This window comes from Gekko japonicus, unplaced genomic scaffold (assembly GCF_001447785.1).
Source record: "Gekko japonicus isolate JY-2015 unplaced genomic scaffold, Gekko_japonicus_V1.1 scaffold1641, whole genome shotgun sequence".
In the NCBI taxonomy this organism is placed as follows: Eukaryota; Metazoa; Chordata; class Lepidosauria; order Squamata; family Gekkonidae; genus Gekko; species Gekko japonicus.
In genome coordinates this window covers 96,685-122,488 of record NW_015159759.1, presented here as the reverse complement: position 1 = coordinate 122,488, position 25,804 = coordinate 96,685, and the positions used below count along the sequence as shown (strand labels likewise).

Here is a 25,804-nt window from a genome sequence, read left to right as displayed (position 1 = left end):
TGCAAGAGATGAGAGTGGAACCTTCGAAAAGGAGGTTCTCAACTTTAAGCCTGGTTTCCATAGGCAAGGTAATTGATCTTAGCTAAGTGCAGAGCTCGTCATGGCCTGCCCAGCCTAATCCGCAGGATGTCATCCCATATTAATTTGCTGCTTCGAAAGTTTAATAGTCTCCATATGCAGAACTTTAGCAAGGGGATGATTATCTTCTGGCAGGAGTTCAAGGAACAGAAGAACCCTCTCCCACAAGAAGAGCTGATAACCAGCCATGATGGCTTCATAGTTAGCAATTTTGAAACCTAATACTACTGAAGAATATAATTTTTGACCCAGAATATCCAGTCTTCTCCCTTCCCTATCTATGGGAGCAGAGTGGTAGGCCTGATGACTCTTTGGCTGCATCTTTTCCGTAACCAAGGAGAATGGCGGAGGATGAATTGTCAAATAGTTAAATGGCTCCTTGATCTTATAAAATGCTCTACCCTTCTGGGGGTACGCTGGAGAGACACAGGTTTTTGCCAAAGTTCCTGTGTGAGGTCCTCAAGGCCCTCCAACACTGGGAAAGCAAAAATCCCAGGAGACTCTGAATAGAGGTGACTCAGTATCTTATCTTTGGCTTGTGCTCCGAGGTAATGACTACTATCTCGAGAAACTCGGACATACGAATCATCTTGTCTCCAAACATTCAGAGATCCTCCATGGGAGATGCTGGAGATGGCTTGCCTACCTTCTCATCTGAGCTTGGATCCAATGTTGTGTCAGATCTATTGGATTCAATCGCAGTTTCTTCTCCTCTCACTGCAGGAATAGAACGCTGCCTGTGCATGATTGTCACTGAAGGCGGATACGACAACACCGAATGAGGGTAATGATACAAACTCGCATCCCTGGGGCTTGCAAAGATGTCACCCCATTCCTCCATATATCCTGGAGATATCACACAGGGATGTGACTGCTACCACATAGGTAGTTGGAGCTGAGACAACAGAACCTGGCCATGTGGTCCACGTGGAGTCCATTTGCTCCAGATTGGACTCACGTGGAACCTGGCCATGTGGTAAGCCAGTATTCCCCTCCCCATCGGAGTCATGGGCTTCTCCTGCAAGGTTGGCGTAGGCTCAGGAATACACAGGAATGTTCTGCTGAGGAGCCGGTTTATACTTTTCCTTTGTCTTGCCGCTAGCCTTCTTAGTTGGAGGCTCAGAAGAGGTGCAATGAGCCTGAGAAGAGCATGACCCAGATTGGATCCATTGAGAGACAGATCCAGGAGGTGGAGATGAACACGTTGATTCCAAAGATGTGGAACTGGGAACTTTCTCCGGGGCCAACTTGGACAAGGGCTCTGAGACTTTAAGGGCTTTCTCCTACAACACTGCCTTAAGTTTCAACACTCTATCCCCCTGAGCTTTAGGGGTAAAGTGTTGGCAGGCCTTACATGTGAAGACACTATGCTCTTCACCCAAACAGAACAGACAAAGATCGTGTTCAGCAGTTTGGGTCATTTTTGCCCCACATCGGGAGTGCTTCTTGAAAAGGGCCTTCTAAGCCATGGAAGAGACTCAAAAGCTGATGTAGCTTCAACAAATCTGGAAGAAGAATCCTCTCAACTGTAGCTGGAGGCTCCAAAAACATGACCTTCTCTATTGGCGGCAAAAGAGATACTGAGGGAAGGAGGGATGCTGCTGTGCAGGAGCACATGGTACCTGGGTAGGAACAAGTTCCTAACTTTGGCGCACAGCACCCCTTGGAGGCTCTTAGCTGTAAAGACCTATCCGATGGCAGGCCTGCTCATGTGGGACTGCACAGAAGATCGATGATAAACTAGTAGTAAAATTAGCTTTCATCAGTGATGTAGGTTTTTCTAGAAAATGTGAATTGGAAAAATTTCTGATTTAAATGTAAATAAATACTCTAAATATTTAAATAATGTTAGCAAAATATAAGCCATGTTAGCAGAAGAAGGCAACTGCACCATGTACAAGCTCTGAGATTTGTCCATGCTTCATATGTGAGGTGGAAATCTTTCTACAGAAAAATATAGCCGGAAATTTTCCACCCTGCATCACTAGCATTGATCCATGTGCTGCTGAGCTATATATCCTTTATTTCTGTACAATATGTCCTACTATCTCTAGGGACTTTTCTGAAGTGTAAAAGGCAACAGGAAAAACAAGAAAGAAAATGGAAATAGCATTATTTTACTTTTTTCCTGTTAACGCTGTTAGAATTCCATCTTTTTATTAAAAATGCACTATTCCATAATCTTTTAAGATGGGAAGGCAGATATACATCTTTGTTAACATTAATAAATCATAAATATTAATTTAGCATGTTTTGCTAATCCAGCTGTGCATATGCTCATTCCACAACACTCACCAACTACTATTATGGCCTCATTTGCAATACAGTCCAATGTGATTTATTTGTATTACTAGAATTAAATAGAATTAGGTTCATACAAGTGAGCAGAATGCATTGTTTAGTGGGAGCCGTAAACTTTCCTATGCAGTTTTAACCAATAAATAAAGGTATTTAAACTGTTCTAACGTCAGTCTTTCAGATGGAAACGTACACTGACTGAAATCACTTTCAAAAGTTATATTCATACTATTAATGCCACCAAATCTAGAAGAGAAAGAAATGATGGTAAACTCTAAGTATGATGACTCACTTCCTTTCTAGTTCTTGAAGCAGCATCTTGCCATAGTTGAGAAACTGCTTCCTTCATATTGGCAATTTCCTCTTCTTTTTGTTTCTCAGCTACCATTGCCTACCATAAAATAAAAGTGGCATTCCATTAAAAATATCTTCCTGTGAAAAACAAGCCAGAATACAATGCCAGGTAGAAACTAGTAAACAGTAAATAAAATGACAGCTTCCTAAATGGCTCCATAAATACCACTCTTCCACAAACACATTCAGTTACTTTTGTGATTTTCCACACTTATTCATCTAGACCACTCTTCCAGATCTGAACCAGCCTAAGTTAATGGTTGATATACATTTTCTTTGTCATAAGATGACTTAGCGGTAGAACACTATAGAATAAATCCCAAGAGGGATTTCAGCACATATTCTGATTGTGTGCTTTTGGGCACATAAATTGTGTGGGCTTTAGATCAGAAAGTATGTCGAACCATTTGCCCTCTTCCTAGAAGCAACATATGCAATTTGCAGATATAATCTCTCTACCTCACTTTTCAATTTTCTGGCTTTCTTGAGAGATTTTTAGTAGTATTGTGAAGGCAGAAAAGAGCAAGAGTCCAGTAGCACTTTAAAGACAAAAAAAAAAATGTGGCAGGGTATAAGCTTTTGTGAGTCACTGCTCACTTATCTGAAGAAGCTACTGGACTTTTGCTCTTTTCTACTGCTATAGACTAACACAGCTACCCATCTTGATCTATTGTGAAGATATTTGCGATTCTCTCACAGCTGAGTGACCCAGTCTTAACAATGCCCCACATCTCATGGATAGAACATACAAAGGACACAGATATAATAATACATGGGATGATCCAATCTTTTGCCACTCCCTTCCTCCCTGCATGCTGGCTACGTGCTGCACAGAACTCCCTTACTGCTAACCTCCTTCTGCTTTCAACAAAAACTAGTGTTTTATTGGGGGGGGGGAAATGATGGCAAAAAATATGCCCTATGATCCAGGTTTTAAAGATGTTTGATAATGGGCTGGATCCTACAGATTTGTTTTGCTAACAGTGGCCCCTTCCTCTGAAGTGTCTTGCACCAGAGCAAAGTTCTACCGTTAGCAGAAAGGCGTTCAACCCAATAAGTGATTATTCTCTCTTTACAATAAATTCTCTAAAGGAAAATGGAAGGTTTTATGAAATATTACAAGTAAATCTATAAAAACATTTTGTTGAAAAAATAACTTTTGACATATTCTTTATTTTATTTAGGATCATTCAGCCATTAGGATAGTTCAATCTTTTCTGGAAATATGAACTACAATGAGTAGATTCCTCATTTCCAAAAACTGCATGACCATATTTCAGAAGTTATAAGGAATGCTCAGCAATGAACGCATAAAACAAGAAACAACTTGTTTGCAATCTAGAAAGCATGAACTTGCAAATCAGCAAAATGTTTGTTTTATTTATTATAGGGTTTAATAACAGTTGTGCTTTTTTTTTTTTTTTGCTGTCAAGTCACAGCCAACTCACGGCAACCCCGTAGGGTTATCAAGGCAAGAGATGTTCAGAGGTGGTTTACCACTACCTGCCTTTGCATCTCGACCCTATTCCTTTGGTAGTCTCCCATCTAAATACTTGGCCAGGGCTGACACTGCTTAGCTTCCCAGATCTGATGAGATCAGGCTAGTCTGGGCTATCCAGGTTAGGATTTAATAATAGTGGTCCCAAATGTAAAATGTTATGATACTCAGAGATCTGAAAATCATAGCCTTAGTGATTTGTTTACCTGGCTCTTTTGCAAATTGGCTTCTTCTAAGAGCTGCATGCTTTCACGGACCTTAATTACAGCGTCATATTTATCCTGTTCTAGAGCAGCACATTTCGTGTGTAGCTCAGAGATCTCTTTTTTTAGGATTTTTCTTTCTGTTCTCAGCTCTTCAGAATCTTTGGTAGTTACACATAACCTGTATATCAAAATGAAGAACTTTTGACAGATGGAAGCTGAATCTAGACAAGACTGAAACAATAACAGTAGTCAGTTTCTTGTATCATAGGTAAGGACAGAGGATGAAGAAGAGAAGCGATTGGATTTATACCCTGCCCTTCACTCAGAGTCTCAGAACGGCTTACAAACTTCTTTCCCTTCCCCTCCCCAGAACAGACACCTTGTGAGGTAGGTGGGGTTGAGAGAGCTCTTTCAAGAACTGCTCTTTCAAGGACAACTCTTATCAGAACTATGGCTTGCCCAAGGTCATCCAGAAACTGCAAGTGGGGGAATGGAGAATCAAACCCGGTTCTCCCAGACTGGAGCACTTAACCACTATTGTCATGGTTTAACCTCCTGTAGCCATACTATTCGACCAATGTTGGTGGACTGCATTTTCTGCTTTGCTTCAAAAGCCAGGGTGCAACAGTGACCAGGGATGACATTCAGTAACTCCTATTTAACAAAAAGGTCACAATATCCCTTTCAATCCTAGATGTAGTGACCATCATTTTTGCCTTTGCAGCTTTAAGCTGGGATGGGCACAAACCAGCTCCTAATCTAAAGTTCATCACAAATTTTGGCCAGTTTGTGGTTCATGAAGCAATGTTCATGAACTGAAAAACTGCCACGAACTTCCACAAATTTTGATACCATTTGTGAAGAGCAGACAGCAGGGGTTTAAATGACTTGGAGATATTTAAGCCCCTTCTTTCTGCTCCCCCCTGCTTTTCGTGGGGAGCAGAAAGCAGGGGTTTCAACTTTAAATAGCTCATGAACTGATACAGACTGGTTCAGTTCACAAACTGGTGTCTCAGTTCGTGGTTCAGCCATGAACCTCAAACCAAACTGCAAAAATGAGGTCTGTGCCCATCCCTAGTTTTGAGTATCTTAAGAATTTTATGTGGGCCTGCATTTGCTGACTACTTTAAAGTACCAAGTGTTACACAGAGCACAAGGCAGATTGATGGGAACCAATTAAACCAGTGCTACACTTCCTTATGTTCCAGATTCAATTCAAAACAATAACTAATGTCTTAAAAGCCTAAAAGGCCAAAACATTGACAAGAGACCACCTTCAGCCTATGACCTTTCACAATATCAAAGGTTGATCAAGTATGACTCTCTGTGTAACAAGTAAGGACTGCAATAAGCACACCAAGGCCCTAGAATTATAGCTGTTACTGTGGAGTCCTGAAGTATGAAAGCTCCATTTTAACACTATGCAGACATAAAGCAGGCTAATAATTTAACCAAGTAGCAAAGCTGTATGCCATTGTTTTGTAAGGCCAATCCAAATGTGAATGCAACCTTGATGAAGAAGGAGAGAGGAGATTGGATTTATACCCCGCCCTTCACTACCCAAAGGTGTCTCAGGGCGGCTTACAAACTCCTTTCCCTTCCCCTCCCCACAACAGACACCCTGTGAGGTAAGTGGGGTTGAGAGAGCTCTGACAGAAACTGCTGTTTTTCAAGGACAGCTCTTATCAGAACTATGGCTTGCCCAGGTCATCCAGCAGGTGCAAGTGGAGGAGTGGGGAATCAAACCCGGTTCTCCCAGATTACTGTCCGCGCACTTAACCACTACACCAAACTGGTGCACAGATTGTCTTGCTGGATACAATTAGAGTAAGCAAAAGGACACTGTCAAAATAAAACCTTGTTTCCAACATCCAAAGCTGCATTCATAGTGAATTTCCTTGATCAGGGCAGCCCATGCACATTATGAAAGCCCAGTGCTACTAGGATTTAGGGCTAACATCTTTCAGTGGTGGACTGAATCCAGCCAACCTTTTCTGCACCCATTCACTTCTCCACAGGTGAGCAACATGGGGAACATATGTAGCTGTCTTAAATGGAATCAGAGCTTAGGTCCATCAAGGTAAGTATTGTATATAGCACAGCAGTGGCTCTCCAGGGTCTCAGGAAGATGTCTTTTACATCACCTCCTACCTGGTCTTTTTTTTAAATAAATAAAAGTTATTTTTTATTATTTTCTGGTCCTTTTAAGAGGACATACTGGGAATTGAACAGTGGACCTTCTGAACACAAAGCTGATGCTCTACTATTGATCCACTGCCCCTAACAAAGGCAACTATCCTTTTGGCTGGTATGTCTGGGGATACGAGTATGGAGACCATTGTCTATGCAGCTGTCCTTGGACTTCAGTTTATAGAGTTAAGTCTTGCAATAATGTATCAAAGTAAAAACAGAAGCTTACCTGAAAAAGGTTAGAAACATAGTAAGTTACAATAAGAAAAAGAATACAATCTTCAAATAAGCTCTGTATGAGCACAGAGAACATATACACACAAACAAGATTATCCACCAGAAAGTTAATCTTACAGAAGAAAAGTATCTTTGCACTGTTTTTAGGATTTCAGAGTCCCAGCGAAGAACCATGCATGATGTCATTACTTACCTTGTTTCCAGCTGTTTTATGCTAGACTGCAATTGCTGCAAACGTTTATCTGATGCTTCCTCTCTTTCTCGAGCAGCTCGCACATCTTCTTCCTGGGAGCCAAGAAAATTATTCAAGATACTTAGGAGAACTGTTGCTCAAATATATGTCACATGAGCCAATAAAATAACGATCAATTAATTATTTGAATCTGCAACAAGATAAACAACTTAACTTGTCCTGTTATACCTTTTTGTCCATCTGGTTCTGAAAATCTTCAATCAGCCTGGTCATTTCATCAACCTTTGCAACAGCAGTTCTCAAGTCAAATTTGGATTGCCTACACATAAAAACACAGATACTCTTCAACTGTAAAAATACCAGTTGGTTCTTCAAACTATCAATCACAGTAACTACATTTCCCATCTTAATACTGCTAGCATGCTTGGAATAAAACTTTTCCAAAGTGTCCTCTGGAGTACATTCATATCCTAAGTGAAATTCCAGTGTATCCTGGTGTAGCAAAATGTCCAAAAACACCAAAAACTATTTGTGGTGGCAAAGGACACTGGGTTTTACTATATTCGAACACCCAGAACCTGAAAACACAACTGAGATAGAAATTACGTTTAACAGCTATTTTAAAAGCAATTTTGTCATGAAAAAAACAATAGTTCCCATCCTAAAGCAAAATATTTACAATGAGCCAGTATCACTCATTTTTTTCATGTCTCCTAGGCTCATTTGATATGTACTGGAGGGGATGAGGTTACTACCCAATACTGTTGCTACGCGGCAAAGGGTGCATGTGAGTACTATGGTATTTGTAAGTGGCTTATTCCATGGAAAAATTTCCCAATAGCTCCAGTTGTTCACAGGGAAATGTGAATTTTCTACATAGCAAGCCCATACATATATTAAAAGCAGGTATGTGTAATGTCCAAGGAAGCTTATCGACAGATTCCACTAAATAATATATGAAACCTGCCTTATTATACTTTGGGGGGAAAGCTCTACATACAGAGCACAACAAAAAAAGGCATACACTTACATTAGCATGAGCAGTTACCAGAATCTATGGTCTTCAGCAAATATTTATTGTTGATACTTGAAGCAAGTATTGTTGATACTTGCATCCTTAAAGTACTATTTTAAATTATCTACATAGTGCTTAACAGAGTTACATAATTTCATAACAATATCCATGCATGTTTTTAAAAATTCATTGGCTATACACTATGAGCAACTATGTTCCTATGCTTACCTTCACTGCATAAATAAGACTGTTACACTAAAATATTTAAAATATTTATTCATTCTCATTCTCTGCTACTTATGTAACAAAAAGCTCCTAGGGAAACAGTGATCAATTATTTATGCAAGTATTTTTTCTGAATGATACAGGAGAATACTCTAATTGCATTTTCAACTTCAAGAGTAATTTTCAAATATACTTAATCAACTCCAATGGAAAAAAGACCACAAAATGCAACCTTTCTATAAAAGTGGCAATTTTAACTATCATTCTCAGAGCTTAACACTATGTACATTTCCTCCTTAAACCCCTCATAGATGCAAAGCAAACAATAAAAGATAAGCAAATAACTATGAAAAGATAAGAGTGAATTGCAATGTTAAAAATAGGATTTGATACTGTAAATTTCAAATCAAACATAAATGCTTTCCATGAAGGACCTGAAAAAATCCAACAAATGCTCATGAAACAATTGGATTCTGTCTCAGTTTTTACAAAAGTAAAGTACCCTTAACCAATGTTCCTTCTAATCTGCGGAGTTCTGTGAGCAAAAATTCTACTTTGTGAGCTACTGGCATTAAAGTTGTGAGCAAGCAATTTGGCTACTGCATAAATTAGTTTGCTCTGGAGTTAATTTGTCTTCCTGAGCTAAGACAAAAATGGGTGAGCCGGAGGCTAACAAACTTTGAGCTAGCTCACACTAAGCTTAGAGGGAACACTGCCCTTAACATACAAGACTGAAAATACATGTGAAGATTTTGAGGAAGCTGGTATGTGAATAAACATAATCTAGTTTATTTGATCAATCTCTAAAATAATGATGATGATGTCACCAACTGAAGGTATCTATGGACAGGACTCAGGAATACTGAATCAAATTGATTTCAAGACTTCCTCATTTGATTTAAATAACAGGTGCATGATGCCTCTGTTTGGATTTTAACTACTTTAGAACATGAAGGAGAAACAAAGGCTTCCCTCCGTTAGAATACTAAACACACTTCTTATTTGAAAGGAGATTTATTGCCTCCTATTTACCGTCTAGTCCTGAGTTACTGGAAACCAGATGCTGAAAGCTATCCCAATTCCATTGTTGTTGTTTTTTGTAAAGCTTTTCTGCTTTCTGTTACTCCTTTCTATGCAAGATCTGTGATCTTTCCCCAACAAAAGTTGCATTCCTTAGGTCCTCACTCATTCACTCAGCCCTCTGGCTTATACTTCAAGCCCCACTGCTCTTCTGTCCTGAATTTTCAACATCCCTCTCTTCTCTAGAACTCACATTCTCTACCATATTTAAAAAATGTTTAAAAAATTTCCTTGGAGTGTCCTTACAAACTTTACCCTAGAGGATCCCTATGACATCCACATACAGACACATGAGAAAGAGATATGCTGACAAAGTATGTTCAGTGGCATTAAACTTTTACCTCGATAAATTCTCATGACTGACATAAGAAATGATAACAAATTCAGATACAAGATTTGGTCCAATGGGGAAAAAAATACAGAAAACCACAGCAGTAGAATATCTTTCTATTAGGCAAAATTAAAGCAGCACACAAGCGTTCAAATTCATAGAATCATAGAGTTGGAAGGGGTCATACAGGCCATCTAGTCCAACACCCTGCCCAATGCAGGACCAGCCAAAAGCATCTCTGACAAATATTCGTCCAGCCTCTTCTTGAAAGCTTTCAGTGAAGGGGAGCTAACCACCTCTCTAGGCAGCTGATTCCACCTTTGAACCACTCTGACCATGAAAACATTTTTCCTAATATTCAGCCGATGCCTTTCTCCATGTAATTTAAACCCGTTGCTTCGAGTCCTATCCTCTGCTGCCAACTGGAACAGCTCCTTGCCCTCCTCCAAATGACAGCCTTCCAAATATTTAAAGAGAGCAACCATGTCCCCCCTCAACCTTCTGTTCTCCAAATTAAACATTCCCAAGGCCCTTAGACTTTCCTCGTAGGGCTCAGTCTCCAGACCCCTGATCATCCTCGTCGCTCTCCTCTGCACCCTCTCAATTTTGTCCACATCCTTTTTGAACTGAGGCCTCCAGAACTGCACACAGTACTCCAGGTGCGGCCTGACCAAGGCAGTATACAGAGGGGCTATAACCTTCTGTAATTTCGATGCTATGGCCCTTTTAATACAACCCAAGACTGAATTTGCCTTTTTTGCCACCGCATCACACTGACTGCTCATATTTAGTTTACAGTCCACTCTTACCCCAAGATCTCTTTCGCATACACTACTCCCCAGAAACGTATCCCCCATCCAGTATTTGTGGTTGACACTTTTGTGGCCCAGATGTAATACTGTGCATTTATCTTTGTTGAATTGCATCCTGTTTGCAACTGCCTACTTCTCCTGAGTATTCAAGTCTCGTTGAATTTTAACTCTATTTTCTTGGGTGTCTGCTACAAAATTACAAGAATCCTTCATCAGGCTGGCATTCAGTACAACAAAAAATGAGGGGGGAGGGTTCAGGGTATGACTGAAAAGACTGTCATTTGTAACTTTTTTTAAGAAGACCAGAAGGTGTTGCAAAATTAATTAGATTACACCAGGGTCCTGAACATGACACCTCTGAGCACCATGGTGCTCAATGACATCTTTCCTGGCACCCACCAAGTGTTTTTAGAAAGTGGGGGGCGGGGGAGGCTTTTGTTCAGCAGAGCTTCTGATTAGCCACTGGAGATCTGATTGTCTAAACAGATTTTTAAAAACTGCTTTCAGGAGCAGCTGCCACCATGGCCCAAGTATCTTCACTGTGTGACTGAAGATAAGCTCTGTGTATGCAAGAAAATATTTTTAAACAGTATGTTCATTTTAATAGGAATCCTGCTAAGCAGAGCTTCCACCTGAAATCTTGAAATGCTATGTCAGAGTTATGCATTAACTCACTTCCTGACATTTTGTGGTTGGCTCTGCCTCCTGTGGCAGTAATTTGTTGTGGCTATGCCCACCCCCTGTATCAGAATTCTAAAGGTGCCCACAGGCTCAAAGAAGGGGATCCCCGGATTCCTTGGAGCTAGGTACAAAATAGATTTCAAGACTCACCAGAGGCCACTGAGATACAGAAGCAAAAAATGGCCACTTTTCTCATGGAAATATAAATACCAATCAAAGCTCTACCCTTTACAGACTGAAGTACTTAAGTCTGTTGTAGGAAAGAGAGCAGGAGAAAAATGGGGCACCCTGCCTTCTTTATCAACTAGGGCTAAAAACCGCTGGGGGAGCATTTTCAATAGGAGAAAAGGGAGGGGAGATTAAACACTCCTTTCTCTTAATCTATATCAGGGCTACCCACAATTGCTATTTAAACTATGCTGGGAGTTCTAATCATTACATGCAGCTTGAGGCCAAGGTCAGAACAATTATCTCCAGATCAACTAACAGCCATCACTGGTACACAGTACCTGGCCAGTTTGGTGTAGTGGTTAAGTGCACGGTCTCTAATCTGGGAGAACAGGGTTTGATTCCCCACTCCTCCATTTGCACTTGCTGGATGACCTTGGCCAAGCCATAGTTCTGTCACAGCAGTTTCTGTCAGAGCTCTCTCAGCCCCACCTACCTCACAGGGTGTCTGTTGTGGGGCGGGGGAAAGGAGTTTGTAAACTGCTCTGAGACACCTTTGGGTAGTGAAGGGCGGGGTATAAATCCAATCTCCTCCTCCTCCTCTTCTTCTAAATAATATTAATCTAACGAAAATAGGAATGACTAGGAGTCTCATTCATACCTGAGTTGCTTACGCAGCTGTTCCAGTTCTACATTCTGTTCCTTTACAGTCTTTAGAAATAACTGATTGATCTACAAAAAGAGAAAAGCTTTTTAAAATACATTTTACCATAATATGTCAAAAGCAAGTAGTTTTATACTGCAGCAAGTATGTTCTTTGACACCAATCCCAACTTCAGATGTTATTTTTAAAGGTCATAAGTATACATCTGAGACTTTTTAGACTTAACTCTTTCAAATCTGCTCTGTTTTGACTGCTGACTCTTCCAAGACCTATGTTCAGGCCTTCACCATTTGCCAGCTTGACTATGCCAATATCTTCCTTACTAGTTCCATTTCTCATTTTAAGCCTCTTATTTATCTCTAAAATTCAGCTGTTTGTATAATTTTGACCTCCCCCCATTATATCATTTGTTTCCTACTGCTTCTGTATCCAACATAAACAAGTCCCTTCATGCCTTGGCTTGATATGAACAGCCCTGTCTTTAATCACTTTGAACAGCTCCACTCAGGCTCTCTGTTCTCATTACTCTAATTCTTTCATGAAGCCCAGTACTTTCATAAACCAATACTACAGAGTTAGACAGTAAAATTACGTATGACTGAGGTGTTATTTCACATGCAGAAGCAGATTGTCAGATCCTGACCTTATCTTCTAGAGTAAGTATCATGTCACATCCCACAGTGTTCAGGTCAGGGTGTGAAGGGGAGGAACTCAAGACAGCCCCAAGAGTGGTTACACCAACAGGTGAGAAAGCAAGACTGGATCCTAGCCTCCTTGAGGAGTAAAGGCTGTGGCAGGACTACAGACCTCCGCAGGAGTAAGTTTAGGGCAACAGACCCAGAAAGTGGGTGAAGCAGGTGGAAGAGGAATTAAGGGCCAGTGCAGATAGAAGGGAGGGAGAAAAGAAAATTAGATAGCAAGGACAAGAAGCCAGGGAGCAGACAAAGCCCAGGATCTCCAGATGATAAGACAGGTGGTATGCCTAACCAGGAGAGCAGCAGGTTTACTTCCTCGGGAGTTTGGAACCTGGCTAGCTCAAAAGCTTAACATCAAGGGGCTAGAAGCAACCACTGAGGAATGCTGAGCAAGAATCCAGGGCTGGGAGCTAGACCAGAGCCTTCAGACAGATAGGCAGCAGCAGGGGATAAGCAGACCTCCAGGCAGTATTCTGGCAGTTGAACCGAGGCCTCGCATGTGAATTATGCAGTAAACCAGTGTACAGGATTAAACCCACTCTGCCCAGTCCAGGGGTGAGAGGGAACCCTATATCTCAGCACATGAAACAAAATCCACAAGACAGTCTGTACTCTCTCTTTAGGATTCACAAGTTTGCCACCAGAATCTCCTCAAAGGGGTTCCCACCCAGCCTAAGCAGAGATTCAATCTCTTAGCTGGCATCTGGGACTTAACACATCCGCAACTCTAACTCAGAGGTGCACACAATTACGCTCACAGTGGTAGCTCATTGGTCAGCCTAGACACAAGATTTAGCCCTGGAGTTCAATTACCACATCAGAGACAATTACAAATATGAATGATCTTTATTCAGTGCAAAGCATAACAAGAGACTAATGGAGGATACAGAAATAATAACAGCCAGCGCCGGAGATTAGGAGCTTGGGAGTGCTCCTGGATTCCTCCCTAACTATGGAGGCACTGCCAGGTCGGCCTTCTACCACCTTAGGCTGATTCGGCAGTTGGTTCCCTTCCTTGACCGCGACAACCTGGCTACAGTGATCCATGCGACGGTCACCTCGAGGTTAGACTACTGTAATGCTCTCTACATGGGGCTGCCTTTGTCGCAAATCCGGAAGCTGCAGCTAGTGCAGAATGCTGCGGCCAGGCTGTAGGTGGGTCTCCCTAGATGGGAGCACATCTGGCCTGTGCTGAAAGCGCTGCACTGGCTGGCAATAGCATACCGGGTTTGCTTCAAAGGGCTGGTTCTTACCATTAAAGCCCTATATGGCTAGGGTCCGACATACCTGAGGGACCACCTTTCCCTGTATATACCCCAAAGAGTCCTATGGTCTGGGGCACAACATCGCCTAGTGATTCCAGGCCCCAAGGAGGCCTGACGTGCTGCAACCAGGGCTAGGGCCTACAATTGAAAGGCCCCAACAATCGGTAGTTGACTTCTTCCAGACATGGGCAAAGTCCTGTAGATGGTCTCCTATCATGTAGTCATGCTGTAGTCTTTTTCCCAGAAGTGTTCTGGTCCTACTTGTTAGCTGGGAACTGTCTGTGCTAGAATCTGGATCTACATCCAAAAGGATGGTTATTTCTGCAACCCCTGCCCTCTCTACTTCTTGTAGGGTTCCTATACGAAAGAAAGGAGTGAAAGAGTTTTCATTTCATGTCTCTCTCTTTAGTGGAAGTAGAAGGCATAGCCTTTTTCTTTTCTTTGGTTTCTACCTGAATCTCATCCAAAGCTCTGTCCCCAAAGAGCAATCTTCCTGAGAATTTTTCTGCAGATGAATTTGATTTGGATAGAGGATCTACCTCCCATTGCTTTAGCCACAATTTTCTTCCGATGACCATGTTTGTGGCTTGCATCCTGGTGCAGAATTGCATGGAATCTTGTGATGCATCTGAAGTGAATTCAGCTGCTCTTTTGATCTTAAATGAAGATCTCTTGAGAGTCAGGGGTTGGGCTCCATATCTTGTAGGAGGTTATCTGCCCAAATCATGATTGCTCACACAATGTTGGGAAGGACTGCAGAAGCCTGATAGCGAGGGAAGCTGCGTAGTGTGATTTTTAAAGGGCTGTCTCATTTTTTTCTGTTAACGGGATCCTTTAGTACGTTGTCCCCATCCTTAGAAAGAATAGCTCCAGAATGAAGAGCGACCACTAGAGCAGGGGTGGCCAAACTTGCTTAATGTAAGAGCCACAGAGTAGAAACATCAGATGTCTGAGAGCCACGAGACATGACCAAATATTGCACAATGTTTTTATTGGAAAATATGCAAATTTGCTTTTTATTAATATTAAATAAGACTGCCAGAAATAAAAACAAAAGGTGTAAAAACAGATATTGATAATGATATTTAAAGAGACAAATGCTTTCTCCAAGCTGGCGGCGGGGCGGGGGGGGGGGGCTTTGAGAACGCATTTAAAATTAAAATTGCTTTCTTTCTCTGCTTCTCCCCACCTCAAGCCGACCCAGGAAGGGAAACACTGGCTAGGGAAGAGAAGACTGGTCAGGGAGGCATGCCTACCCTTCACTTCCCTAGCTACCCTGCCAGGAGCCGCACAATGTGTGTGAAAGAGCTGCATGTGGCTCCCGAACTGCAGTCTGGCCACCCCTGCACTAGAGGGACCTTGAGATCATCCATTGTCCCTTCGGGCAAGGTGTAGAATTTTTTGGCAGTGGTGTTTAAGGAATAGCCATTGTCAAGGATCTTGTCAGATCTCAGAAGCTAAATAGAGCCAGTATTTGGATGGAAGACCACCAAGGAGAACTCTGCAAAGGAAGGCAGTGTCTTGAAAGTCCTTTGCTGGGATTGCCATAAGCCAGTTGCAACTTAACAGCACGTATGTAGAAAGTACTGGCTGGAATTCAACAAGAAGCAAGCAGAGCTCTGCTCAGGGCATGCAGCTTTCATGTTTCCTCTCTGTTGCTGTAGCCCCTTATAGAAAGCAGATTCTGAGTTCTAGGAAAACCACTGGAACTGGTGCTAGATGTGAGACATGCGGGACTGCAGTAAAGAAAGAGGGATCTGTGAAGTAATGCTCTTCCTGGTGTGAGTGGAAGTGTCCATATACTCAAGCAAGCAGTTCGGGTCTAAGTTTTTAATATAGTAATTTAATAAATATAAATTAGAGACGTGCAAACACTTGTCGGGGGGCATCTCATTTTCCCTTCCCTGAAGGCCCCCCACAGCCTCTCCTTCTCACTCACCAGCCAACCTACCTTCATCTGCTCCCGACTTCAGCTTTCCCTCCTTCCCTTCTCCCTACCAGCCTTTGCCTGGGAAAACTAAGGCCCGGTTCCACAGGGTCAGCTGCCAGGTTAGGCCCAACTGCCCAGCAGGGAACCTGTAAGGACTTTTGGGGAGCAGTTCACTTTCCCCTGTACTCTCCCTCCTTCTGGGGTCCAGGCTTACCAAGTACTTACCGTGATTCAGCAGGGGACACATACTTCTTCCCAGGACCATTCCCGTGCGGACAACAGACGCGCCGCACCATGCCGTCCCCACGAAGTGACGCTGGGCGACGCTCTGGCAATGGGGCTGGAAACTTGATGGTACCATTGGGTTTTCAGCCCCATTGTCAGAGCGTCGCCCAGCATCACTTCCTGGCGACGGCATGGTGCGTTACAGGGAGGAATGTTCCGGCCGGGGATCATGTGTCCGCTGCCGAATCACGGTAAGTACTTGGGAACCCTATCTGGGTCTCTCAGATCCTGGTCTGAAACTCTAACTAATATTCCACTCTAGTTTTGTGGGGTGACTTCTGCTAAACAATAGCAAGCAGCTTGGCCTGGGTGAGTCATGCAAGTCATGTGGTATAAAGTTGCCTCTGGTTGCTGCCTGGCCTGGCCCCAATGAGTACTTCCACAAAGGCCAAAATAGCCCTGTAAAGAGCCTGCCCCCTCCCCTTGCCTTTTACTAACAGAAACCAAAGTCTGAAGGCTGGCAATACTGTCATGGTGACTTAGTAACTCCAAAAACAACCATTTTGTTTCTTAAATCTACAGCCACAGTTTTTATTATTTTATTTTTCTGCAAACTGGGGCTTTTAAAAGTTTGTAGAAAGATCTCTCTTTTCTATTTATTGCTCCAGTCTCTGGATTTAAGTATCCATAGATCTGGCCATATTGAGAATCAATATATTGATGGTACAATTTTATGAATACCAAAACTGGCACGCCTATATAGGAATTGTCCATAATATTCTGGGGGTATTTGCAATTGTTTTAAGTTTGTCCTCCTTTAATGCACATCTGGATCATCTAAGCTAAAAAAAAATTCACAATTTTTCACTTACTGACTCTGTTTTTTCATTGGCTAAATGCAGTTGCTTTGTTAGTTGCTGAAAGCTTGTCAATTGACCCTAGAAAAGAAGATGCACAGCAGGTAATTACAATCTAAAGCATTTATCACAAACAGAAATGTTCAAGCTTAATATTTAAGTATGATTATTATAGAAAAAATATTAATGCTCACTGGCTAGTCCGTAGTTTTTTTCTCCAACCATTAGCCAGATATTTCAGACAAAATGCACAAAAAGCAATCGTAGCATATCACTGCTATAGGCTTTTATGGGGCCTTGAGCACTGGAGGAGGGTGCCCATGGGCCCTGCCATCATTGTTCTCCTCTCTCCACTGGTCTTAGTACACTGGAGAGCAACTAACAGTACTAGCAGAGCTAAAGAGCTGGAGCACTGCTCCATTCAGCATGCTTCCTAGAAGGAAATGGGAGATTATCTCAAAGGCCCCAACAATATGGAAGGGGCCCCTGGTGTTAATCCCATTTCCTAATGGGGTGCTTGGACATGGTAGTGGTGGAGAACTGTCACACTTCTGTTAGATACATCGCCACTGCTGGGGCTAGATGTAATGCGAGAGTAATACACAGTTTCCTCCAGTGTAGCTGTAATTTGGGTTGAGGCAAGGTTGCAGGGGAATCTGGGACAGTGCCTGAGCTTCATGAGGCAACAGACTAGGTGGCACTTCCCCCATACCTGCCCGACACTGTATCTGTAGTGGAAGTGGGTTCTCTTCCAGCCAGCTCACCTCTGTAGGCATTGTACCATGCTGAGTCTACAATGGCCATGATTCCATGCCCTACTGTTCAGTATGCAGGCATGTAGAGTTGTGTGGAAAACTATTTAAAGAGTGGGGGGCAGGCTATAGCCAACATAATTCTGCAACTTCATCCTTGGCAATTCCACCAGAAGCAACAATTCTTGGGATTTTTTTAGAACTGAGTAAGTCAACAGTGGGATCATCTGAACATCCAGAGATGAACCAAAATCAGGTGCTCTGAAAGAATAATAAATACCAGTGAAGACTCATGATACCTGTGGGGGGAATTTCCCTTATAGCTCAGTGAGGGGGAGATTTGTGGGGGAGACGAGCCTGGCGTCTTCCTCAGCTGCTGTCTGGCCCGACACAGCTACCAGCATCCTCTTCAGCCACAGCCAAGTCTGGCGTGGCTGACACTGTCCTCCACAGCTGCTGCTGAATCTGATGCAGCTGCTAGGCATCCTCTGCCACCCCAGCTGGGCTGTAGCAGCTGCCGGGAGTCATCCTCCCTCACAGCCAGGGCACAGCTATCCCTGGGTGTCCTCTTCCATTGCATCTGGGCCCAGTGTGGCTGTTGGGTGTCCTCTGCCACCAAGGTCAGACTGCAGTGACTGCAGGACATCCTCCTCTACTGCAGCTGGGCTGCAGGGACTCCCAGGCATCCTCCATCACCATGGCCAGGCTGGTGAACTGCCAGTGTCCTTTGACATTAAGGCCATGCCCATCGCAGCTGCCAATGTCCACCACTGGGCTGGGCTATAGTGGTTCCATTCTGAACAGGTAAGATACAAAAGTATCCAGGGGGCGAACACCTCCCCCCATATACTTTAATGTTGAATTCAGACTTTTCTGCAAACCTGGGAAGTGCACCAAATTTGCAGAAAAATCTGTATAGCCTCCATGTGGCCCTAATCTGTGGATTTAGCTATCTGCAGATGGGGGCCAGAGATGGCTAACAGTATATAGATATGCGATTTCTAACCTCTGGCTTTCAAATTTTATCAATGCTAATGCTTTATAAATTTCAATTAAAGTTTAATAAAGATGTCGTCCTGAAAAACAAAGATCAATAGAAATGGCATTACTTTCTGTTTATGGTTTTCAGCAATATGAATTTGAGCTTCTGTCATTTGTTTATGGAACATCTGCTGAAGTCGTTCCAATTCTTGTGATGCTGTATGAGAAAGTTCTATTGCATGCTCTTTTTCCTGCAAAAATTAAAAACGAGGTGAATATCCAAGAAAGCAACTTTACTTCCATTTTGTAACTAATTATGTTGCTATTATTTAGAAGATGTATACCACAGTCTTTCACATTTACAGAATATAGATTGGCTTTGTAGGAAAATCACTCTGCTTCCTATTAAAAAAAAGCTTCTTTACTTTATTATGCACGTATTTTCAATGAGTCCTATTTAAGCAGTAGCTATATATGTTTATATTTCTATGCATTTGCACAACTGCTTCTATATTTTTAATTACTTGAATTTTGCCCTCCTTTGCTGCCACCCAAAGGGAACTCAGAGTTTATTTTTCCATCTCCAAGAGAATGAGGTCCTAAGCATGATTACTTGGAAGGCGTACTGAAGTTCAGAGACCTAATATTAGTTTGTAAACCCTGGAATTAAAAGCAGTTTAAAAATCAAAAAGCAACTGTGCATATAACCTCTGCCTCGGCAGATACAGGCCTTAAAACTAGTGCAATCTGGCATTCAAAAGAGACCCCCAAAGAAATAATGAAGTATAAATGTTTCAACTCACTTTATTTGCAAGCTGTAGCTGTTCTTGAAGGTTTCTTATTAAGTTTTCATCCATAAAAACAACATCTCCTGAAGGAGAACCAGATGGCAGAGCCTCTAACTGCTTTTCAATAACCTCTTTCAGTTCTTCGTGTAATCTGTTAAATAGGGGAATAATCAATTGCTTTTAACATAGTGAGCATACCTAATTTGTATCTGTCAACTGAACATCACCTGCAAACAAAACACCTATCAAGCTCAGAACAATTTAAATTATTCTGTAAGTTAAAAGCACATAGTTTATCTATATGAGACATGTACAAGAACTGGAAGAACATTTATTTTCAATATTATGGTTGGGATATCTGTAGACACCTTACTGACCATGACTGTGATACAGCACAGAAACAATTCACATGGATACTTAGAGCTTCATGAAGAATGTACTAACGTCTAGCTCTGTGTCAAAGAAACAAGCTGAAAGTGAGCCAAGCAGTAACTGTTCTAGGGAAAATATCTGCAGAGAGCACCAAGTCAGCACATGGATCTCATCCATATGGTCTGAGGAAATACGGTACACAGCCACAGACACTGGATCAATTTTGCCTTTTCAAGATGACAGCAGAAGATTCAGTGTTGTCAAGGAAATGCTGAGGGAATACAGTGATATCACAGTACTGATTGTCCGTTCTGCTCTTACAGAAATGAATTCCTCTTCTCCCCCCTAACTATACTTCAGATGCTGTGAGGTTTTGCTATGGATTCTGGAAGCAGGATCTACTGTTGATAGTCATGGAAGGACAAAAACTATGGGGAGGCAGGCTTCAACAGGAGAAGAGAGTACTGCTGGACTGTCATGTATGTATTCAGAAAATTAAGCTTGAAGCAAATATTTCTGGTCTTGGTAAATTTGCTCATATGACCACTTTTTAAAACCATACTACTGCTTTTATGCCTGTGTTTTACATGTTTGATGCTGCTTTTAATAGTTGTAGTCTGATTTGCCTTTGCATTGCTTTCTTTGTACATTTTTGCATGTTTTTATTTTAACAGTATTACAAGCTGCCTCAAGAAATAATATAAAGGCAATAAATATGTAAATAGTCCTATTGGCAAGGTTTTGGTATTGACCTCTAAGGCCTTGAGTGGTCTGGGACACATGTATCTTCGGGACCGCCTCCTCTGGTATGTCTCCAAGAGCATTACGCTCTGCTGAGAACAACCTACTGGTGATCCCTGGCCCCAAAGATATCCCGCTGTCCTCGACCAGAACCAGGGCTTTCTCAGTCCTGGCTCCAAACTGGTGGAACTCTCTGCTAAATACCATCAGGGTTCTGTAAGATTTAATGTAGGGCCTAAAAGGCAGAGATATTCCCACAGGCTTTTGGTTGAGGGCAGCGATGGTTTTCCATCATGGTTGGCATGCCCTCCCCCCTTTTTACCATCTCTCCCATTTTGGCTTCCTATTTACTCTACCTACAAGGTCTGAAATGGGTTTAAAACACAGATTAGTAATGCCATCTGAGATTTTATTTTATTTATTCATTTATTGTTTCTATTTGTATCCTGCCTTGCCAGGCACGAGATTATTTTAAGAATGTAAGAAATGTTATTTATTGATGTTAACTTTACTTGTTTGATGTTTTTAAACGTTGTCGTACCTCACCCAGAGTCCTATCCAAACAGGGATTGGGTGATTCATAAATTTAAAATATAAATAAATAATAAATGTATCCCCTGTTCTGACAGAAAATATTATAATATGTAATAATACATTAATATAACAAATAGTAATATAGTATGTATTTCAAGAACTTTAAACATTTCTAAATTATGGTTTTAAGGGTGAAAAGGATACCAGCAACTTCTAATCCTTTCTGACCATCTAGAAAAGCACTAATGGTTTTAAAAATGCATCTGGGAATATCTAGTCAGGATAGAGGGGGGGGAAAGTGATAACAGAAAGAAGAGGAGAATAAGAGCACAATCCTAATACCACCCTGGAACTTCTTAGGATGGCAACTAAATCTTTACTCTAGGATAATGCAGGGCTATACCAGTAAACAACCTTCTGTCATCATGCCAGTATTTATTTATTTATTTATTTATATTTGAATTTATATCCCGCCCTACCCCGAAGGCTCAGGGTGGCTAACAAGGGCACCATGTGCCGAGGTTAAAACAGTAAACACATAGTTTAAAAACAACAAATTACAATAAAATACAATAACAAATTTACAAACAGATTTAGACAAGATGGGTAGATCTTAACTTCCAAACTACTTCCTAAAATCTTATAATCTAAGCTGAGCCCAGGCGCCTCGCTCCCCCCTTGGGGGGCCAGGCAATCATGATGTTAATACGCCAGATCATAGGGGGCAAAGGTGGAATAGTGGTGGCGGCGGCTCCTACTCAAAGGCCTGGCGGAAGAGCTCCGTCTTGCAGGCCCTGCGGAACTGAGAGAGGTCCCACAGGGCCCGGATCTCTTCCGGGAGCTCCTTCCACCAGGTAGGAGCCACCACCGAAAATGCCCTGGTCCTGGTCACCGCAAATTTAATGTCTCTCGGGCCTGGAATTTCCAGATGACGCCCACCCCGACTGTAGTGTCCTTGGGGGAACATATGGAGAAAGGTGGTCCCTCAGGTAGGCTGGACCCTGGCCATAAAGGGCTTTAAAGGTCAAAACCAGCACTTTGAAGTGAATGCAGTACGCTATCGGCAGCCAGTGCAGCGCTTTCAGCACAGGCCGAAGGTGGTCCCTCATCGAGAGACCCATCAACAGCCTGGCCGCAGCATTCTGCACTAGCTGCAGCTTCCGGACTTCCGACAAAGGCAGCCCCATGTAGTGAGCATTACAGTAGTCTAGCCTTGAGGTGACCGTCGCATGGATCACCGTGGCCAGGTCCTCACGGCTAAGGTAGGGGACCAACTGCCGAGTCAGCTGAAGATGGTAAAAGGCCGCCCTGGCAGTGGCTGCCACCTGGGCCTCCATCGTTAAAGAGGAGTCCAGGCAAGGGCACAATAGGTCCATTGCGGGAACAGGAAAGTGAAATTTTAACAGGTCATGAAGAGAGGGCAGAACTGCTCAATTCCTACTTTTCATAAGTCTTCTCTTGTGAGGGAAAAGGTGAGCAACATGGCAAAAACAGAACACATTATGAGGGAAGGGAGTTGCAGCCTAGGATCAGCATAGGAGTAGTACATAAACACCTAGACCGATTCCGCAAAGGCAGTTGCTCCACCCTTGGTCTCCCATTTTCCCGGTTGTACTGCTTAATTTCCCACTGTTTGCTGCACTGCTGAATTTTGACCCGCATCTCCCCCCAATTTCCCCTGCAGGGGAAATGGGAGACTGAGGGTGGAATGACTGTTTTTGCAGAATTGGTCCTGGTTTCTTTAAATGAAACTATGTAAGTCCTCAGGGCCAGATGAACTGCATCCAAGGGTACTAAAATAACTTGTGGGCGTAATTTTTGAGCCTCTGGCCATTATTTTTGAGAATTCTTGGGGAACAGGTGTGGTGTCAGAATATTGGAGGCGGGCAAATGTTGTCCCCATCTTCAAGAAGGAGAAAAAGGAGGATCCAGGTAACTACCGACCCATCAGCTTGACATCTATACCTGGAAACGTTTTAGAACAAATCATCAAACAATAAGTCCTTGAGCTTTTAAAAAGGACAGCTGTGACTACTAAGCACCAGCATGGGTTTCTCAAGAACAAATCATGTCAGACTAAACTTATCTCTCTTTTTAAAAAAGTTACTACCTCCTGGATCAGGGGGATGCTGTAGACATAATTTATTGATTTCAGTAAGACTTGATAAGGTTCCTAATATTGTTGTTGACATGTTAGTAAAATGTGGTTTGGATCCTATGACTGTTAGGTGGATCTGTACATGTATCATTTGAATTTACAAACAAAGTTAAAACTGGGATTTTATCAAATGCTACTCAGAAGAATAACAGTTTTGCTTTAAAATCATAGAACATCTTTGGAACATGCATTGATTACTGACTCTACCTTTCATTTTCCTTGGTGACCTGTCCAAGTTTTAATTTCATTTCGCCCATCTGTCCCTAAAGAGAAGCCAATACAGGACAAGTAAGCATTTTAACAGGGGCTAAAAGTTCAGATTGCATACAATAAGATGCAAGAGATAATCAAAACCATTCAGATGCTTCACTATTAAAATAGGACAATTTACAATTCAGTAGCCAAAAAAAAAAGGTTTAACACTTAAAACACTTTAGTTCAGCAAGATACTAATTGTTAAGTTTGCTAGTTCATTATTCATACCTGACAGTATCGCAGTTGTTCACTCATTTCTTCCAAATGTTTATCATATTCAATAAGCACGGGAGATAATATACTAAAAAGAAATGTAAAATTAAGTTATCAGTTATACTAATTAAACCAATAGCACACTACTTCAAACATCAATAGTCTTCTTGCAGTAACTTTCACACAAAACTAGAGTATACTAATGAGAGTACAATGTTTACGTACCAGGAAGAATCCTACCAAATGATTGGAATGTGTAGAAACACTTTATTAATCCCAGTCAGTTTGTTATCTTTTTTTGGTGCATCCATGACAAGCCTTACTTCTCTAATGTTTATTTTCTTTACCACAGAAACCACTCTTGCACTTGGCATGTGATTTTCTTAGTAAATACCATTTTAAGTTTTCTAAGCAAATCCCACCCTCGGCTTTCCAAATGCAAGTGTTATAGGGCAAGTCCTCAGACCTGACTTTAGACTCTAACATGGGTGACTAGCTTAAAAAGTGATGGGGACAAACAATTTGTGTTCAGTAGGAAATCTATATTCGCAATATAGAAAGCATAGCACCTGCTTCACAGTTAGGCCCATGCTACAAGCAACAGGAAGTTGTGAGGTAAAGCATCCTAATTCCCCTTCAATGGTTAATGTGATTATTAGCCAGTCTGCTCTGGCTTGTGGGTGTCAATAGTTTAGGCCTTCCTGCTTTACCATCCTTATCTCTTTCAAGGCCAGATTCAAGTATGTGGTAATTAGTTGTGAGAACCTGTGCTTGATTGGCAAACTCCAGAGGATGGCGGAAGACAGGAGGGCCTGGCGTGATGTGGTCCACGGGGTCGCGAAGAGTCGGTCTCGACTGTGCGACTGAACAACAACAAAGTGCTCAATTGTGTAACTAGATGGGAGGGGGAAGTTCGGAGTGGATGAGTTCCATCAAGCAAGATCCCTGATTGGATCCCAGAGACCACCTGGTGCCAGAGGGCAAAGGACTATAATAAGCCTAAAGGCCTTATTAAAGGCTAACACGCTGTAATATGTTATGCTACAAGGAAAGAAAAAGAAGGGGAACACAAAACGTAACCCAAGAAATATGAATTAAGAAACTAAAAGATACAAATAGGACACCCCAATCTTAAAATCAATAGTTATAGAGCATTAACGTACAGAAAATACAGGTTATCAGAAAGACATCTATTTATTACAAATTATTTTAAAAGTTATAGGCCCAAATGCAGTCTCAACAAGAATTAAAATCATACAGTATTCATAAACAGGACCTTATGTGACTCAACGCATTTCAGCCAACTGGCCTTCTTCTCTGGTTAAGCATAAATAATACATGTAGGCTCAATGTTGCAATAATAAAACAAAGTATTAATCAATATAGGACCAAGTGAAAATTATAATAATTAGCAGTGGTCCAAAGCTAAGGTGTACAATAGAGGCCTCATACGATATCGCCTTGTGTCCTAATCGGCTGCATAGAAGGTACTGCAATAATAAGCCTTCCTATTTCAAATGCAGTCTAGAGTTCATGTGTCATAATAGTGTGTAGAAGTACATTCCGCTGGCTTTCATCATAACATTGATAAAAAAATTCAGTTCCACTAAAAATCAGGAGACAGTATTGTTTTTAAGTATCAGTATCTATATATCAGTATATATCAGTATATATCAGTATATATTAGTATATATCAGTATATCTATATATCAGTATCAGTATCTATATATTGATGGCCAAGATGCCCCCTCTGTGCAGATATTTAATTCCGCACATCGAGGGCACTTGGGGGGCAAAGAGATTTTCCTGCACACTTGGTGCACTCCCCAGGTGTGCAGAAAAATCTGAAAAGTTTTAAAAACTATACGGGGGATACATAAATCCCCCCCAAAGTAAAAGAGCATTCCCTATGCATGCGCAGAGAATGCTCTGGGAACTCTGTGGCATGCCTGGCAGCTGGGAGCCACTCAGGCCTCGCCGCCAGTGCCCGGGGGGGGGGGGGGGAGAG

At 42.0% G+C, this 25,804-nt stretch overlaps 1 protein-coding gene across 1 annotated transcript in view; it reads right to left on the bottom strand.

The window, feature by feature from the left end:
* Positions 1–25,804, bottom strand: part of SCLT1 (sodium channel and clathrin linker 1) — a 77,662-nt gene that overhangs the window by 44,352 nt on the left and 7,506 nt on the right. The window contains exons 5-14 of the mRNA XM_015405951.1: positions 23,812–23,884; positions 23,536–23,591; positions 19,539–19,674; positions 18,864–18,986; positions 17,018–17,083; positions 12,028–12,098; positions 7,283–7,373; positions 7,055–7,146; positions 4,435–4,612; positions 2,669–2,767 (exon numbers count right to left, since the gene is read on the bottom strand). Of these exons, the coding sequence (XP_015261437.1) occupies positions 2,669–2,767; positions 4,435–4,612; positions 7,055–7,146; positions 7,283–7,373; positions 12,028–12,098; positions 17,018–17,083; positions 18,864–18,986; positions 19,539–19,674; positions 23,536–23,591; positions 23,812–23,884 (985 nt within the window). The remainder of the gene's footprint in view (positions 1–2,668; positions 2,768–4,434; positions 4,613–7,054; positions 7,147–7,282; positions 7,374–12,027; positions 12,099–17,017; positions 17,084–18,863; positions 18,987–19,538; positions 19,675–23,535; positions 23,592–23,811; positions 23,885–25,804) is intronic.